The sequence below is a fragment of the Macaca thibetana genome, chromosome 15, assembly GCF_024542745.1.
Source record: "Macaca thibetana thibetana isolate TM-01 chromosome 15, ASM2454274v1, whole genome shotgun sequence".
NCBI classification, from domain to species: Eukaryota; Metazoa; Chordata; class Mammalia; order Primates; family Cercopithecidae; genus Macaca; species Macaca thibetana.
The window spans coordinates 46860627-46878161 of NC_065592.1; the positions used below are offsets into that span (position 1 = coordinate 46860627).

Below are 17535 nucleotides of genomic sequence, written 5' to 3' on the forward strand. Positions count from 1 at the left end.
GTAATCCCATCAAAGTCCTCAGAAGAAAAAGGTTCAAGTGGTTGGAGTTAGTCTGAACTTTGATGATAGGAATTATGTATTCTGGCTATAGTTTAGTTAATTTTTCTTTAGAATCAGATAAATAAGTGAATATCACTTATCAGCTTTTCATAGATGTATTATTATTATTATTATTATTTTTTAGATGGAGTCTCGCTCTGTCACCCAGGCTGGAGTGCAGTGGCGCCATCTCGGCTTACTACAAGCTCCGCCTCCCAGGTTCATGCCGTTCTCCTGCCTTAGCCTCCCGAGTAGCTGGGACTACAGGCGACCCCCACCATGCCGGGCTGATTTTTTGTATTTTTAGTGGTGACGGGGTTTCAACACGTTAGCCAGGATGGTCTCGATCTCCTGACCTCATGATCCGCCCGCCTCGGCCTCCCACAGTGCTGGGATTACAGGCGTGAGCCACTGCGCCTGGCCTTATAGATGTATTTTAAAATTATTATTCACACTTAATAAACATTGAATGGGACAGGAATTATAGTAAGGGCCTCTGTTGCATAAGTATTTAAAATATAGGCACGGGCCAGGCATAGTGGCTTGCACCTGTAATCCAAGCACTTTGGGAGGTCAAGACAGGAGGATAGCTTGAGCCCAAGAGTTTGAGACCAGGCTGGGCAACATGAGGAGACCCTGTCTCCACACACACCAAAAAATTTTTATATTATTTTATTTATTTTATTTTATTTTAATTTAATTTATTTTTTTGAGACAGGGTCTCATTCTGTCACCCAGGCCAAAGTGCAGTGGTGCAATCTCAGCTCACTGCAACCTCTGCCTCTCGGGTTCAAGCAATCCTCCCACCTCAGCCTCGTGAGTAGCTGGGACTGCAGGTGCCTGCCACCACTCCCAGCTAATATTTTTGTATTTTTTTAGAGGTGGGGTTTTGCCTTGTTACCCAGACTAGTCTTGAATTTCTGGGCTCAAGCAATCCTCCTGCTTCAGTCTCCCAAAGTGCTAGGATTATAGGTGTGAGCCACCATGCCTGGCTAATTTTTAAAATAAGCCAAGTATGGTGATGTGCACCTGGGGTCCCAGCTGCTTGGGAGGCTGAGGTGGGAGGATTGCTTGAGCCCAGGAGGTCAAGGCTGCAGGAGCAGTGATCATGCCACTGCACTCCAGCCTGGGCAACAGAGCAAGACCCTATCTCTGTCTGTCTGTCTGTCTGTCTATCCATCCATCCATCCTATCTATTTAATCCACCTACCTATCTATCTACCTACCTGTCTACCTACCTATCTATTAAAATTGTAGGCATGTATGATAGAAAATGCCAAGTAGCCTGCTAGTGTTGCTGATTCCAGATAATTTTGACTGTTTTTTTCAAATAACTTTTTAAAAATTGAGGGATAATTTGCATACAATAAGATGTACAGATCTTAAGTATTCAGATTCGGTAAGTTTTGATAGTTTTATATATGTGAGTAACAAATATCTGTAACAAGACGTGGAACATTTTCATCACCCCAGAAAGTTGTCTTGTGTCCCTATTTAGTTAATCCTCCACCCTCACCCCCAGGTCTTAAGTAACCACTGACTTACTTTCTGTCAGTATAGATTAGTTTTATCTGTTCTACAATATCATAGAGATAGAATCATTATGCTTATATGCTTAGCATAATGTTTGCTTAGCATAATAGTGTTTCATATTAGTACATGTTGTTACATGTATCTGTGCTTTTAATTGATGAGTAATATTCCCTTCTCTGAAATTATCACAGTTTGTTTTGTCCATTCTCCTGTCGACAGACATTTGCATTGTTTCCAGCTTTGGACTTTATGAATAAAGTATGAACATTCTTTTTTTTTTTTTTTTTGAGATGGAGTTTCGCTCTTGTTGCCCAGGCTGGAGTGCAATGGTGCAATCTCAGCTTACCGCAACCTCTGCCTCCCGGGTTAAAGTGATTCTTCTGCCTCAGCCTCCCTAGTAGCTGGGATTGTAATCCCACGCCTGGCTAATTTTTTATTTTTTAGTAGAGATGGGGTTTCTCCATGTTGGCCAGAGCATTCTTATACAATTTTTTTTATGAGCATGTTTTCATTTGCTTTGGGTAAAAACCTAGAAATGGAATTGGTGGCTCATAGGATAGGTTTATATTTATAAGAAAGTGTCTGGCTGGGCACAGTGGCTCACGCCTGTAATCCCAGCACTTTGGGAGGCCGAGGCAGGCAGATCACGAGGTCAGGAGATTGAAACCATCCTGGTCAACATGGTGAAACCCTGTCTCTACTAAAATACAAAAAATTAGCTGGGCGTGGTGGCAGGCGCCTGTGGTCCCAGCTACTTGGGAGGCTGAGGCAGGAGAATGGTGTGAACCTGGGAGGCGGAGCGAGACTCCGTCTCAAAAAAAAAAAAAAGAAAGTGTCAGTTGGGCCCAGTGGTTCACGCTTGTAATTTCACAATTTGGGAGGCTGAGGCGGGAGAATCACTTGAGCCAGGAGTTCAAGACCAGCCTGGGCAACATAGTGAGATCCTATCTCTAAAAAAAAATTTAAAAATTAACTGGGTGTGGTGGCACATGCCTGTAGTCCCAGCTACTTGGGAGGTTGTTGTTTGAGCCCAAAGGATCAAGGCTGCAATAATCTGTGATCACTACACTCCAACCTGGGCAACAGAGCAAGACCCTGTCTCAAAGAAGGAAAAAAAAGGGAGAATGTCAAACAACATTTCAAAGTGTTGTATCATTTTATACTACCAACAGTAACATGAGAATTGCAGTTCTGCAATATCTGATATTGTCAGGCTTTGTTATTTTAGCCAATCTAATGGGTATTAAATCACTTCATTATAGGTTTAATTTGAATTTCTCCAATGCCTAATGATACTATACTGAGCTTCTTTTCATGATTTTTTTTTTTTTTTTTTTGAGACAGAGTCTCACTCTTTTGCCCAGGCTGGAGTGCAGTGGGGCGATCTCAGCTCACTGCAAGCTCCGCCTCCTAGGTTCACACCATTCTCCTGCCTCAGCCTCCCGAGTAGCTGGGACTACAGGCGACTGCCACCACGCCCGGCTAATTTTTTCTATTTTTCAATAGAGACGGGGTTTCACCATGTTAGCCAGGATGGTCTCAATCTCCTGACCTTGTGATCCGCCCACCTCGACCTCCCAAAGTGCTGGGTGCTGGGATTGCAGGCGTGAGCCACCGTGCCTGGCCTTGTTTTTTTTTTTTTTTGAGATAGAGTCTCACTAACGCTCAGGCTGGAGTGCAGTGGTGTGATCTCAGCGCACTGCAACTTCCGCCTCCTGGGCTCAAGCGATTCTTGTGCCTCGGCCACCCTAGAAGCTGAGATTGTAGGCATGTGCCACCACACCTGGCTAATTTTTGTATTTTTAATAGAGATGGGGTCTTGCCATATTGACCAGGCTGATCTCGAACTCCTGGCCTCAAGTGATCCCCCTGCCTCAGCCTCCCAAAGTGCTGGGATTGCAGATGTGATCCACCGTGCCTGGCCCTTTTCATGTCCTTACTGACCAGTTGGATATCTTCATTTGCCCATTTTTTTTGTGTTTTGTTGTTTTATAAAAGCTATTTAATTTTTAAATTTTTATTAGCAGGCTAAAAATGTGAAATATGTCTTAGGTTTAATTTCTTAGTAATGGCACCAAATCTAGGGAATACTTTTTGAGGAGTAAGTTTCTAAAATAAGTTAGAATTTGAATGTTAAGACTTTAGTAATAACAAGAGTTGCAATTTAAGTGTATCCATTCTTTAAAGTATAATAAGGTTTTTCACTCCTGTATTGCTTTTTGAAAAAGCTCATCCCTAAATTGTTCGGAAAGTAAGTAGATGTTATTCTTTCCTCTTACTCTGCTGGATCTTCCTTAATGTGTTCAAATTTTTCTCCTGTAATTCATTTCCTAACTCCGTCTCTGCCAGTGTATTTATAGTACCCACACTGCTGGGAGCCAGGGTTCAAAAGGCAAAGAGTAGCTGGTCTCTGCTCCAAGCAACTTTCATCTAATTAACTCTCATGTCTTGATTCTCACATTTCCATGGTTTCCTTGCTTTTGTCATTTTACTCTTTCTTTGTTTTCTACCTCGCTTCAAATCCTTTTTTGTGTACTCATCTCTCTGCCCACCTGCAGCCTCCCCCATCCCTGTCCATGCTGTAAATCAAAGAAAATAACCCAGGCAAGTCTCAATCATTGTAGATTTATTTGCCAAAGTTAAGAACGTGTGCCCAGGAGACAGGTCTATACCTTTCTCCAAAGACGATTTTGAGGGCTTCATTTTTTAAAGGGTAAGATCTGAGAGCAAAAGTGGAAAAAATAATAAAAGGAAAAGGAAAAAAAATTAGAGGGGAAAGGGTGGATATTGGAGGAAGAGAAATATGTTTTAAATGTTTCAGTAGATAAAAAGACAAAACAGTTACATCCTTTCGAGTCTTTGATCAGTCTTTCACTGAATACTCAATTTTCATATTGGGGATTGGAGAAAATAGTCCTTCATGCTTTCACCTGTCTCAGTGAACTGCATTTTACATAAGATAACGTAGACAACAATAGGGCAGAGGAAGCAATCAAATATGCATTTATTTCAGGTGAGCAGAGTGATGACTTTGAGCTCTGTCCTATGTCCTCCACCTGTGAAAATAAGCTGTCAATTGACATTGCCAGGGTGAAATTCAACACAGCTGTTTTAGGGTAACGGTCATGGGCCCTCAAAGAATTTCCTAGTGGGCAAAATGTGAGGGAGATAGGTAGCTTTTTATCTTTGTAGCGATCTTATTTAGGAACCAAATGGGAGGCAGGTTTGCGGGACCCATTTCCCAGCTTGACTTTCCCGTTTGGCTTAGTGAGTTCGGGGTCCTGAGATTTATTTTCCTGTCACAATGCATAGACTTTTTTCTTGCTGCAAGCAGCTATATTTATCAGTAATCCATGAGATTCATGTTTAAGAGTCTGCAACAGCTCTAAGATTATGTTCATTCTCTACTTAGCACTACGTGGGTGAATCCCACAATACTCAGATAATCTTGGTCTCCAACTCGTCATAAAACATACTGTGATTGACAGGCTGGTCTCCCAGCTCCATTTTCCACCTCTTATTCTGCAATTCTTCACACTCACAGAGGGTGTGTACGCACACATGTACCCACATACAAGAGCAGTGATTCTCACTTAGAATCATAGGACATCAAGACTGGAAGGGATCTTAGAAACCAATCTACTAATACTTAGAAACTAATCTACTGATAAAAGTGAAAACTGAGGCACAGAGGAAAGTGAGGGGACTTGCCTAAGTTCATATGGTTAGTTAATGGTATGGGAGAAACCAGAGCCCAGGCTTTTTTTTTTCCCCTCAAGATTTGGTGTGCCTGCTGCCATATTTACTACTGTGGCCTCTGCTCACGCTATTCCTATTCCACAGTGGAAGCTCTCTGCTTTTCAGCTTCTGCCTTCAAGGCCCAGTCCAATTCCTACTCTTGTGAGTCCTTCCTCAAATACTTTGCTTACATCGATTTTGCCTTTATCTAAACTTACTTAATTATGAGTGGTCACTACCATCCTGCTTATCACATGATCTCCTATTATTTCTCATATTTAATTCTCTATTCTTTCACTAAATTTAACTTTCCAGATTAAGAATAGATCATCTCTAGGATCCTCTAAAGCACCTAGCATGGGGTAGGAACTCAGTAAATGCTTATTGGCTAAGTGGTTTCTTTAAAGCTCTTGTTTCTTTATCTTCTAGAGTTGTTTCTCTTACTGGTTCTGTAAGAAAATTACTATAAGAAAGCTCAGGCTGGGCATGGTGGCTCACATCTGTAATCCCAGCACTTTGAGTGGCTGAGGTGGGCGGATCATTTGAGGTGAGGAGTTCTAGACCAACTTGGCCAACATGGTAAAACCCTATCTCTAGTAAAAATACAAAAATTAGCCCGGTGTGGTGGCGCGCACCTGTAGTTCCAGCTACTCAGGAGGCTGAGGCAGGAGAATCACTTGAATCCAGGAGACAGAGGTTGCAGTGAGCCGAGATCACACCATTGCACTCCAGCCTGGGTGACAGTGAGACTCCATTTCAAAAAAAAAAAGGAAGTTTTGTGTACTGGTTTGAGAATTTTTTTTCCTCTTCCTGTGTTTTTATAATGTAAAGTCCTCTTCTTAAAGGTTTATGTGTTTATAGCTGAATTTTCTCTAGGATTCTATGTTTGCATTTGACCTTTGTAATTAAAAATCTTTGGGTAAACTAATACTTCTCTTAATATGCATAAGTAATGCAAATTATCCTTTCCCCAGAGGCAATGCCACTTGCTTTGCTTATGGACAGACAGGTGCTGGAAAGACCTACACCATGATAGGAACTCATGAGAACCCAGGATTGTATGCTCTAGCTGCCAAAGATATCTTCAGGCAACTACAAGTGTCCCAGCCAAGAAAGCACCTCTTTGTGTGGATCAGCTTCTATGAAATTTACTGCGGACAGCTTTATGACCTCCTAAATAGAAGAAAAAGGTACTGAATATGAGTGGGAAGAGATAAATCTGTTAATCACTGTTTTAAGCCAGAGTCCTAGAGAATCACTGAATCATGGGCTTTAATCAGATGCTTTGGTACATTAGTGCCCTTTTGTGAAATGAGCCTCCTGCATCAGATATTTTCTAGCTGTCAATTCAGCTATAGGAAAATATAAATTAGCTTTTCATTAATATGTTTAAAGCGTTCAATATTCTAATGTCTATCAAAAGACTTTCCTTTTTATTTTGGTCTATGAAGAAGGCCATAATTTCAGGAAGTCAGGAAATCAACATGTACTTAAACCCCTTCCTGTTCTTTTGACCTATTATTATACTGGAAAAACTATAAATAATGTTTTCCACTTTCTCTTGTTTTTCCTCTAAATAATCTTAGGGTAAACACAACAATAGTTTTCTGAAATCAGTAAGAAAAGAAAATCTTCTCATTAGAGTTTTAACACTTACTAGGCTTAAACTATTGCCCTCGAAACATAATATAGTAATTTAGAAATGTATTTAGTAACTACTTTTTAAACACCTCTTATATTTTTCTGGCTTGAAATTTTGTTTAGGTTGAAACAGATGACTTAAACTGAGTAGGAGGCAAAACAAGTAGTGGAGGAAAAGGGAGAATAGGGAGGTTAAGAGGGAGTGGGGGAGGTGGAAGGATTAAAGGTTGTCGTAACAGAATTAACCAGATTTGAGACATTGGAGGAGTGAATTGAGGCTGAGCCTGCTGGAAGGCTAGGGAAACCTAATCAGCTTGAGAACTAGCCCCGCAACAAAGGTATCTAAGCCTCTATGGAGCTGTCCAAAAGGATGCACAAGTTTTGTGTGCTCCAAGCAAGCAGTGGAATGGGGAGTGGGGGAGCAGTTCCAGTTCAATAGGGAGACCATGATAGGGCAGGCCCCCATTGTAGAGAGTCACTAGGGTACTGAGTAGCATAACTGGAGAAGCTGGCGAGTGGGCTTAGGCAGGCCTCTCTCCTATAGACTATTCCAGTGAAAAGGGGACCTTCAGATATGCCACTTGAGATTGTATAGGTGTTCAGAGTTCAGTCCTGACAAAACAACTGTGAAATAAAAGAGGGTGCTACTCTGGGGATGCTTGAGGAAGAGTTGCCTTTCTTTTTTATTTTCTTGGTGTTGACGTCTCGAATTAGCTCAATCATAGCTTCTCCATCAAGCTCCAGTGCCCTCATTAGGAGCCCTTTCCAGTCAGAATGCCCACTTCCCTTAAAGAACAGTTGCCATAGAATAAAAGCCATTGTGCTGTGTGTCTGTGCGTGTGTATGTGTGTGTGTGTGTGTTGTTTGTTTGGGTGAAGGGAGGTTAGGATATCTAGCTCTTTCTGAACGCATTTCTTTAATGAATTGCCCAGATTATTTTATTGCCCTGTATATTTGCATTCTTCAGTTGTAGCAGGGGTAGGCATATATTAACTCCTAGGTTTGATGCTTCTCTGAGGCTCACTAGGGAAGACCCATGCTTACTTTACAAGTGTCATGGCCTGTGGGGTTCATATATATATATATCCATTTAATTGGCTAATGTAATCTATTTCCTACCTTTCTGGGGCTTCTGAAATGTTCTGGTCCATTGATGGTACCCTTTCCTGTTTATGCTGTTATGCTTTATCCTGTTGATTTTTTTTTTTTTTTTTTTTTTCTTTTTCTGAGGCAAGGTATTGCTCTGTCGCCCAGGCTGGAGTACAGTGGTGCCACCACAGCTCACTGCAGCCTCATCCTCCTGGGCTGAAGTGATCCTCCCATCTCAGCCTCCCAGATAACTGGGACTACAGGTACATGCTACCATGCCCTGGTAATTTTTATTTTTTGTAGACACAGGGTCTCCCTATGTTACTTACCCAGGCTGTTCCCAAACTCCTGGGCTCAAACAATCCTCTTCTCTAGGCCTCCCAAAGTGTTAGGATTATAGGTTTCAGCCACTGTACCTGACCAATTTTTTAATAAGATTTATTTTCTATAATAGTGGGGCTTTGACAAGGGTAGACAAAAGTACGTGTGTTCAGTCTGCCTCTTAAACTGGAAAACAAAGCTTGAGGATCTTAAAATTAATTCCTGGAAGTAGAGGATAAATTGTTTTTATACCCTTGCATAAAAACTGAAGTACGTTTTAGGCTGTCCCTGAGGAATCTTTCCGGGATGGGCTCAGAGATTAAGGCCTGGGAAATATGTTCAGGAATGACATCTGGGCTCTAAAAGTTAGATCTTCCTTTTTTTTTTTTTAAAACAGAGATGGGCTCTTGCTACGTTACGCAGGCTGTAACGTAGTGACTATTCACAGGCGCAATCATAGCGTACTACAGCCTCAAACTCCTAAGCTCAGGCAATCCTCCTGCCTCAGCCTCCTGAATAGCTGGGACTACAGACATGCACCACTGCACCCAACAGCTAGATTCTTTTACTACAGAAGGCTGACTGTTTTAATAGATTTGTTTTCAGAGAGATCATGGGCATTGGTGAGGCTGTTTCCCTCCAATCCTTCTGTAGAGATCTGGAAAATTGAGATGAAGCATAGACTGAGAAAAAAATTGTTTTTGAGAAAAACATTCTTGTATTTTAAATTATGAAGTGGAATTCCGTTCTTAACCGTAATCAGTATCTTGTTAAGGGGGAAAAATAATCTTAGAGTCTTTGATAGATTCAACACATGCCTCTCAGTGGATCTGGTTTAATGATGATGGTAGACCAAAACCATTTATTACCTTAAACGCAGACCTAAGGCATTCAGATGCAGCCCAGCTCTTCCTTGCTCCTTTATAAGGTGTATCAGGACTCTTTACATTGCAAATAAAAGAAAACCCCATGTATACTAGCTTAAGCATTTAGGGAAATCATTGGCTCAAATAACTGGAAAGCTTAGAGGACAGTCAAGCTTCAGCATTGGTTTACTCCAGCAACTCAGGGATGCAATAAGGACCCAGTTTATTTTCATCTCTTCATTCTGTCTTCTGTGTTATTAGTTTCATCCTGAAACCAACTCTCTTTGTGGATACAAAATGGCTTTCACTGCTTCCAGGGCCACAGGGCCATATGCTTTCACATCCAGGGACAAAGGGAGAGTATCACTTTACCAGGCATCTAACAACTAGAGACCAGGACTTTATTTTGATTGGACCAGCAGAGATCCCATATCCACCTCTGAACAAATCACAGTGTAGCCAGGCATACATCATCCACAGATTAGCATAGTTTAGATTATGTGCTCATTCTTTTAATTGTAGCCAGAGATGTTGATTTATTTTACAACAATCAACAACCAACCCTGAATCGAGCTGAGGTCAGGAAGGTGGGGTTGGGAGGAGGATAAGCATCCATCCCACTCAAACAGAAAACTGCTACTTAATAGCGGAATAGCGGAATGGTTTCTGGGGAGGCAAGAACAAAGTCTGTTTTAGTAGCACCATCATACCAACCACATTCTTGCATCTGCAGGCTCTTCGCAAGAGAAGATAGCAAGCACATGGTGCAGATAGTGGGACTGCAAGAGCTTCAGGTGGACAGTGTGGAGCTCCTCTTAGAGGTAATTAATTCTTCCTTCTTTATTACCCCACCACAACAGTATAAGTACAGGGGACCAATTCATTTTGCTACTAAGCAAGTACAGTGGACTTATATTTAGGCAAAAGGCAATGACAAGCACACCACTTCACATCTATAAAATGTGAATCCTTTTCTGAAAGGATAGTTTGTTTCTCTATAGGGTCGATGTCACAATGCCACGGTTAGTGGGAGGTAGGGCATGTGGGAGAACCTAATTCACTGGAAGGGTACTACTGGGCCAGTTTCTTTCTTTTTTTGAGATGGAGTCACACTCTGTCACCCAACCTGGAGTGCAATGGCACAATCTCGGCTCACTGCAACCTCTGCCTCATGGGTTCAAACAATTCTTCTGCCTCAGCCTCCCAAGAAGCTGAGATTACAGGCACCCACCACCACACCTGGCTAATTTTTTGTATTTTTAGTAGAGACAGGGTTTCAACATGTTGGCCAGGCTGGTCTCGAACTCCTGACCTCAGGTGATCCACCTGCCTCGACCTCCCAAAGTGCTGGGATTACAGCCGTGAGCCACCACGCCCAGCCTTATTGGGCCAGTTTCAAATGCTGCTCATGTGTTTCTCTATGGCAGTGGGCTCTAGGAAAAGCTGCTGGAGATAAATATTTGTACTTTAAATTATTTTTACTTTTTTTTTTTTTTTTTTTTAGCAACAAGGGTCTTGCTCTGTTGCCCAGGCTGGAGTGTAGAGGTGTGATCATAGCTCACTGCAGCCCCCCACTTCAGCCTCCCAAGTAGCTGGGACTGCAGGCACATGCCACCAGACCTGGCTAATTTTTAAAAATTTTTTGTAGAGATGGCGTCTTGCTATGTCACCCAGGGTGGTCTCGAACTCCTGACCTCAAGCAGTCCTCTCACCTTGGCCTCTTAAAGTGCTAGAATTACAAGCGTGAGCCACTGCACCTGGCCCTTATTTTAAATAAGATTTTTAATAAGTAATGCTATCACATGAGTTCAAAATTCAGAAGTGAAAATACCGACTTCCATTTCCTTTTCCAGAGCAACAAATTTTATTAGTTTTTTGTGTGTCCTTCCAAAGGAATTTTTCAATCTGCTTCTTTTATGAAGTTACTGTTTTATTGTAATAAAAGTCATACTTATCATTAAATTTAAACATTACAGAAATATGTAATACTTATTAAATTTAAACATTACAGGATAGTAAAGGCACCTCTAACTTACTATACATACCCCATTTCCCCTGTTCCCCACTGAGCTATCCACTGTCCACAGTAAAATATTTAATTTTTTTTCCTGTTCTGGGCATTTATTAATGTAAGTACAAATAGATTTCTGATGAACCTTCCTTTAATGCAGTGTTCCTCAACCCTGGCTTTACATTAGATTGTTTGGAGCCTTTTTTTCCTTACTTAAAAAATGATTTGGCTGGGCGTGGTGGCTCACGCCTGTAATCCCAGCACTTTGGGAGGCCGAGGCAGGTGGATCACGAGGTCAGGAGATCGAGACCATCCTGGCTAACACGGTGAAACTCCGTCTCTACTAAAAATACAAAAAATTAGCTGGGCGTGGTGGCAGGTGCCTATAGTCCCAGCTACTCGGGAGGCTGAGGCAGGAGAATGGCATGAACCTGGTAGGTGGAGCTTGCAGTGAGCCGAGATCGCGCCACTGCACTCCAGTCTGGGAGACACAGCGAGACTACGTCTCAAAAAAAAAAAAAAAAAAAAAAAGATTTAACCTCTTTTATTGTGAAAAATAGCACTATGGCCGGGCGCGGTGGCTCAAGCCTGTAATCCCAGCACTTTGGGAGGCCGAGACGGGCGGATCACGAGGTCAGGAGATCGAGACCATCCTGGCTAACACGGTGAAACCCCGTCTCTACTAAAAAATACAAAAAACTAGCCGGGTGAGTTGGCGGGCGCCTGTAGTCCCAGCTACTCGGGAGGCTGAGGCGGGAGAATGGTGTAAAACCCGGGAGGCGGAGCTTGCAGTGAGCTGAGATCCGGCCACTGCACTCCAGCCCGGGCGACAGAGCGAGACTCCGTCTCAAAAAAAAAAAAAAAAAAAAAAAAAAAAAAAAAAAAAAAAAATAGCACTATACGGAAAAATGCATAAAACCTAAGTATGTCCAGTGTAAAGAAACAAGCACCCTTGTAATCAGTTACTCAGATCAAGAAATAGAACATTGTAGCACACTACAAACCCCCCGTGTGACTTCCAATAACACCCCCCTATTATCCTGATTTTTGTGCTAATCACTTTCTTGTTATTTGTTATAGTTTTACCACCTATGTATTTATCCCCAAACCATCTAACTTAGTTTTCATCTGTTTTTGAACTTTGCATGAGTAGAACTGCACTGTGTATTTTTTGGTGTTTTGTTTCTTTTGCTAAATGTTATGCTTTTCAGTTCCATTTAGGTTTTTGCATTTGGTTCTAGTTTTCTTCATTTTTATTTGCTATAGAGTGTTTTATCATAGGAATATACCACAATTTATTTATCTATTCTCTTGTTAATAAACAACTGGGGTTGTTTCTATTTTAGAGTTATTTGGAACATTGCAGCTGTGAGTGTGCTTATACCTGTGAGTGTGCTTATACATGTATTTCTGTACAGAGCACATGGGTTCTCTAGGATATATACCTAGTTGTGAAATGATTAGGTCAGATGATATGCTTTTTTTTTTTTTTTTTTTTCCTGGATACAGGGTCTTGCTCTATCCAGCCCAGGCTGGAGTCCAGTGGTGTGAACGCATGGCTCACTGCAGCCTTGACCCCCTGGGCTCAAGCAATCCTCCTACCTCAGCTTCCCAAGTAGCTAGGACCACAAGCATATGCCACCACACTTGGCTAATATTTTTATTCTTTGTAGAGACAGGGTCCTGTCATGTTGCCCAGGCTGGTCTCAAGCTCCTTGGCTCAAGCAATCCTCTCACCTCAGCCTCCCAAAGTGTTGGGATGACAGGCACAGTGGCCCATATTTTCAGCTACACTAAATGCTGCCAACTGTTTCCCAGAGTGGTGTGTATTCGTACAAGCAGTATACAGGCAATCCCGTTGCTCTTCATCCTGCAGACACTTTCAATTGATAGATATTTTGAATTTTTGCCAGTCTGTACGTGTTTAATTATATTTTATTGTGGTTTTAATTTGCATTTCCCTGATTAAGAATAAAATTGAATATTTTCTCATATTTTTAACTTGTAATTTGGAGTTCCTCTTTTGGGAATGCCAGTTTGGGTCTTTTCCTCATCTTGAGTTATCTGTCTTTTCCTTCCAATTTGTATATTCTGGATATGAGTCTTGTTGGTTATTTGTATGATAAGCATGTTGTCTCATTCTGTGACTTGTTTTCCCAGTTTCATCATAATGTCTTTTAATGCTTGCTTGTGTCCTCCTCAGGTCAATTAAATCAGAATCCTTCAGGAGTGGGGCCCGGGTGTGGGTATTCTTATTATTTTACATTAAAATGTAGTTCATATACCATAACATTCACCTTTTTAAAAGTGTATGATCCACTGGGTTTCTTAATATAATTTTCTTATTGAAATATAATTCAGATACCATAACATTCATTCTTTTTTTATTTTTTATTTTTGAGACAGGGTCTCACTCCTGTTACCCAGGCTGGAGTGCAGTGGCGTGATTTCGGCTCACTGCAGCCTCAACCTCCCTGAGCTCAGGTGATCCTTCCCACCTCAGTCTCCTGAGTAGCTGGGACTACAGGTGTGTGCCACCACACCCGGCTAATTTTTTTGATATTTTTAGTAGAAATGGGGTTTCGCCATGTTGCACAGGCTGGTCTCAATCTCCTGGACACAAGCAATCCTCTCACCTCGACCTCCCAAAGTGCTAGGATTACAGGCATGAGCCACCGCGTCCAGCCATAGTATTCTTTTTTTTTTTAGACCAGTGGATCAGAATAGAAAATATAGTATCTTTTCTCAGCAGTTTAGCATGTTCTATTCAAGGACAACCTATTAAATGAATTTTTGGAACAGGGAGATGGAGTAGGAGCTTGCTGTGTCCACTCCATGCATTGACTTGGTATTGCAAGACCTCCAGGAATGGTACATCCTCCCTGAGGGATTTTTTTTAAAGTATACAATTCAGTGATTTTTTTAAAGTATATTGGTGAAGTTATGCAACCATTGCCACTATCTAATTCCAGAAAACTTTTATCACCCCAAAATGAACTAATGCTAACTCCATTAGCAGTTACTCCCTATTTCTCCTGCCCCCAGTGCCTGGCAACCACTAATTTCTATCTCTGTGGATTTGCCAATTCTGCCCATATCATATAAACAGAATTATACAATATGCAACCTTTTGTCTCTGGCTCCTTTCACTTAGTTTATTTTCAGAGTTCATTCATGTTACAGCATGTATCAGGACTTCATTCCTTTTAGTGGCTGAATAATATTACATTGTTTGGATACCTCATTTTATTTATCCATTCGTCAGTTGATAGACATTTGGGTTGTTTCCACTTTTTGGTCATTATGAATAATGTTTCTGTGAACATTCATGTACAAAGGTTTTTGTGTGGACACATGTGTTCCATTTTCTTGGGTGTGTGCCTAGGAGTGAAATTGCTGGGCCATGCTTTTTTTTAGGAAATGCCACACTGTTTTCCAAAGTGATTTTGCCATTTTACACTCCCACCAGCAGTATAAGGATGGGTATTACTTTAAAAACTCCCCAGGTGATTCTAACATGCAGCCATTGCAGTCATTCTTCTAGTACATCCAACAAGCCTGGCTAGAGTAAAAGGGAAAGGACTAGAAGGATAGACCGGGCACTTGACAAGACTTAGCTTAGTATAGCTTCATGGTACACTCCTCCAGGGAGAAGTGTCTGAGTCTTCAAGCTTAAGGGACCAGGGAAAGCAGTCAGGTTTGGCATTGTAGAAGTGCCTCCAACGAATGCCAAAGTTCAAAACTCTCTAGCTGATTCTACTCTTGTTCTTTCCTGCCTTCCTTTTCACTGTGTTCTTCTAATAATTGCAAATGTTTAGTGAGCACTATCTACCAAATGACTTGTTAGAGGTTTTTGCAAATATTACCCCACTTAATCATCACAAAATCAAGGTAAATATTGTAAACTTCTCTAAGAGATGAAAATACTGAGGTTAAAATCAAGTGATAACCCAGAATCACATAGCTAACAACTGGCAGAGCAAGATTTCAGCTTGGATTGATCTCACTCTGAAGCTCTTTTCACTATATTATACTACCTATAATGTATAATTGGAAATAAGTTTTTCTTAAGAAATTAAGAGAGACCGGGTATGGTGGCTCACGCCTGTAATTCCAGCACTTTGGGAGGCTGAGGCTGGAAGATCATTTGAGGTCAGGAGTTTGAAACCAGCCTGGCCAACATGGTGAAACCCCACCTCTACTAAAAATACGAAAATGAGCTGGGTGTGGTGGTGGGTGCCTGTAATCCCAGCTACTTGGGAGGCTGAGGCAGGAGAATTACTTGAGCCTGGAAGGCGGAGGTTGCAGTGACCAGAGATCACGCCACTGCACTCCAGCCCCGGCAACAGAGTGAGACTCCGTCTCAAGAAAAAAAAGAAGAGAAGAGAAAAGACACTGACTGAATTAATTCATACATTGATAACAATGTCTTCTGTTATCATTTGCTTAAAATTAGGTGTTTAAAGGACTGTTTAATCTTCAAATAACAGGGTTTGTGGAAAATTTTGTTGTTGCTTTTTCAAAATTAATACTTGGGACTTGGGTGTGTGCAGTGGCATAGTGGCCCATCATTGGTATAGATCTTTTTATAAGTTTCTTTTTCCTGAAACAAATACTTTAGGTAAATTTTGCTTAAGGGATGAGACTTCACATTTGCGTTATTAGATTCCTGGGTCCTGGGATCCAAAACCTGAGCATAGCGCCCAAGTGTGTCTGTTTTAGAGGGTCACCTAAGAGCCTCTTTCTAGTGATTGCAAAGGTAGGCACAGAACGAAAGTGTGTGGGACATGCTGAAGGGCTGCCCCAGAGCTGTGACCATTCTCCCCAGAGCTTCCTCTGCTGTGGAGTCCTAAGGAAATTGTTTCTCATACTCTGTTCCCTGTGGTCCTCTTGCCCCTACCTCCAGCCGGTCCCACATTTGGCCAGGAGTATCAGGTGAGTCTGGTCCTCAGGATTCCTTTGTCACTGAAAATTAGACCAATTAAAGGGGAAAGAAGCAAACACTAGGAAGAAGACTCTTCATTGCCTTTAGGCCGTAAATGCTGGCAGTCTGGTGTTGAGTCAACCCCTCCATCCTGAAGAGTTTATGGCACTGTTCTATTCTAAAGTATGGTTCCTAAGAAAAGCAGAAAAAAAGTTCCTTGTTAGTCAACATATTATCGCCATTGATACCCTCAGTCTGCAGTACATATGGGGTTGTACAAGGAGGAAGCCAGCTGAGATCAAGGTGGAAAGTTTATATAATTTATGGATACCTGACACAGTTATCCTCATAAATAAACATTTATTGACTTGAAACAACAGCACTTGCTAACTCAGGTGTCACATTACTCTCAGGTGTCACTGTTCATACTCGCTCAGGTATCACCCATGTGTTTGCTCAAGTGTCACCCTCAAGTGTCATCTTGGAGTGTTACCCTCTCAAGTCACCCTCAGGATTACTCAGGCATGGCCTGCCTGCACAACTGGTAGCTTCATTATTCACATGGGATTGTCCTTCCTCCAGGAAGTTTCTCCTTCCAAGTGTATTTGATTTCTTGCCAACGCAGGCCCCAGAACTTCCTGCCTTTACAGAAGACTCACTGATTCATCACATTTCCCAGATTTGGAATCGAGATTTTGTCAGACAATGGGCATTTTTTCAGTTTTAGAGATTCATTGTTTTTTTAAGTCATTCCTATACCCATTTTATATAGTCAGAAGTATTCATTCCTAGGAATTTTGATAAACTTGTTTCATGTTTTATCATTGCCTTGGCTGTAATGGGCAGTCAGTTACAGCGCCATGTATCCCTGAGCATATCCTTTACCTGTCTGAGCGTGAAACATATAGATATTGATAGATGATTGGGTTGGATGATGGGGAGAAGGAAGTAAGATAACATACATAAAATTTATAGTATGATACTGGCTCAACTTTCCACATGTATTATTCTTATTAAGTCCCTGAATGATGTTTCCCAGCACCGCTACAGTTTTGTTTGTTTGTTTGTTTTTTTTTGTGTTTTTTGAGACAGAGTCTCACTCTGTCACATAGGCAGGAGTGCAGTGGTGCAATCACGGCTCACTGGAGCCTCAACCTCCTGGGCTCAAACGATCCTCCCACTTCAGCCTTCTGAGTAGCTAGGACCACAGGTGTGCACCACCACACCTGGCTAATTTTTTTTTTTTTTTTTTTTTTTTTTTTTTTTTTTTTGAGACGGAGTCTCGCTCTGTCGCCCAGGCTGGAGTGCAGTGGCCGGATCTCAGCTCACTGCAAGCTCCGCCTCCCGGGTTCACGCCATTCTCCGGCCTCAGC

General features: G+C 41.7%; 1 protein-coding gene and 1 non-coding gene across 3 annotated transcripts in view; both read left to right on the forward strand.

Moving 5' to 3' along the window:
• The window catches only part of KIF24 (kinesin family member 24), a 76622-nt gene that overhangs the window by 33099 nt on the left and 25988 nt on the right, over positions 1-17535 (forward strand). For both annotated transcript variants that reach the window (XM_050760737.1, XM_050760738.1), the window contains exons 5-6: positions 6285-6500; positions 9961-10048. In XM_050760737.1, coding sequence (XP_050616694.1) covers positions 6285-6500; positions 9961-10048 — 304 coding nt within the window. The remainder of the gene's footprint in view (positions 1-6284; positions 6501-9960; positions 10049-17535) is intronic.
• Positions 13937-14120, forward strand: LOC126938205 (U2 spliceosomal RNA). Its single transcript, XR_007720023.1, has one exon. It is a non-coding gene; the product is annotated as a U2 spliceosomal RNA (small nuclear RNA).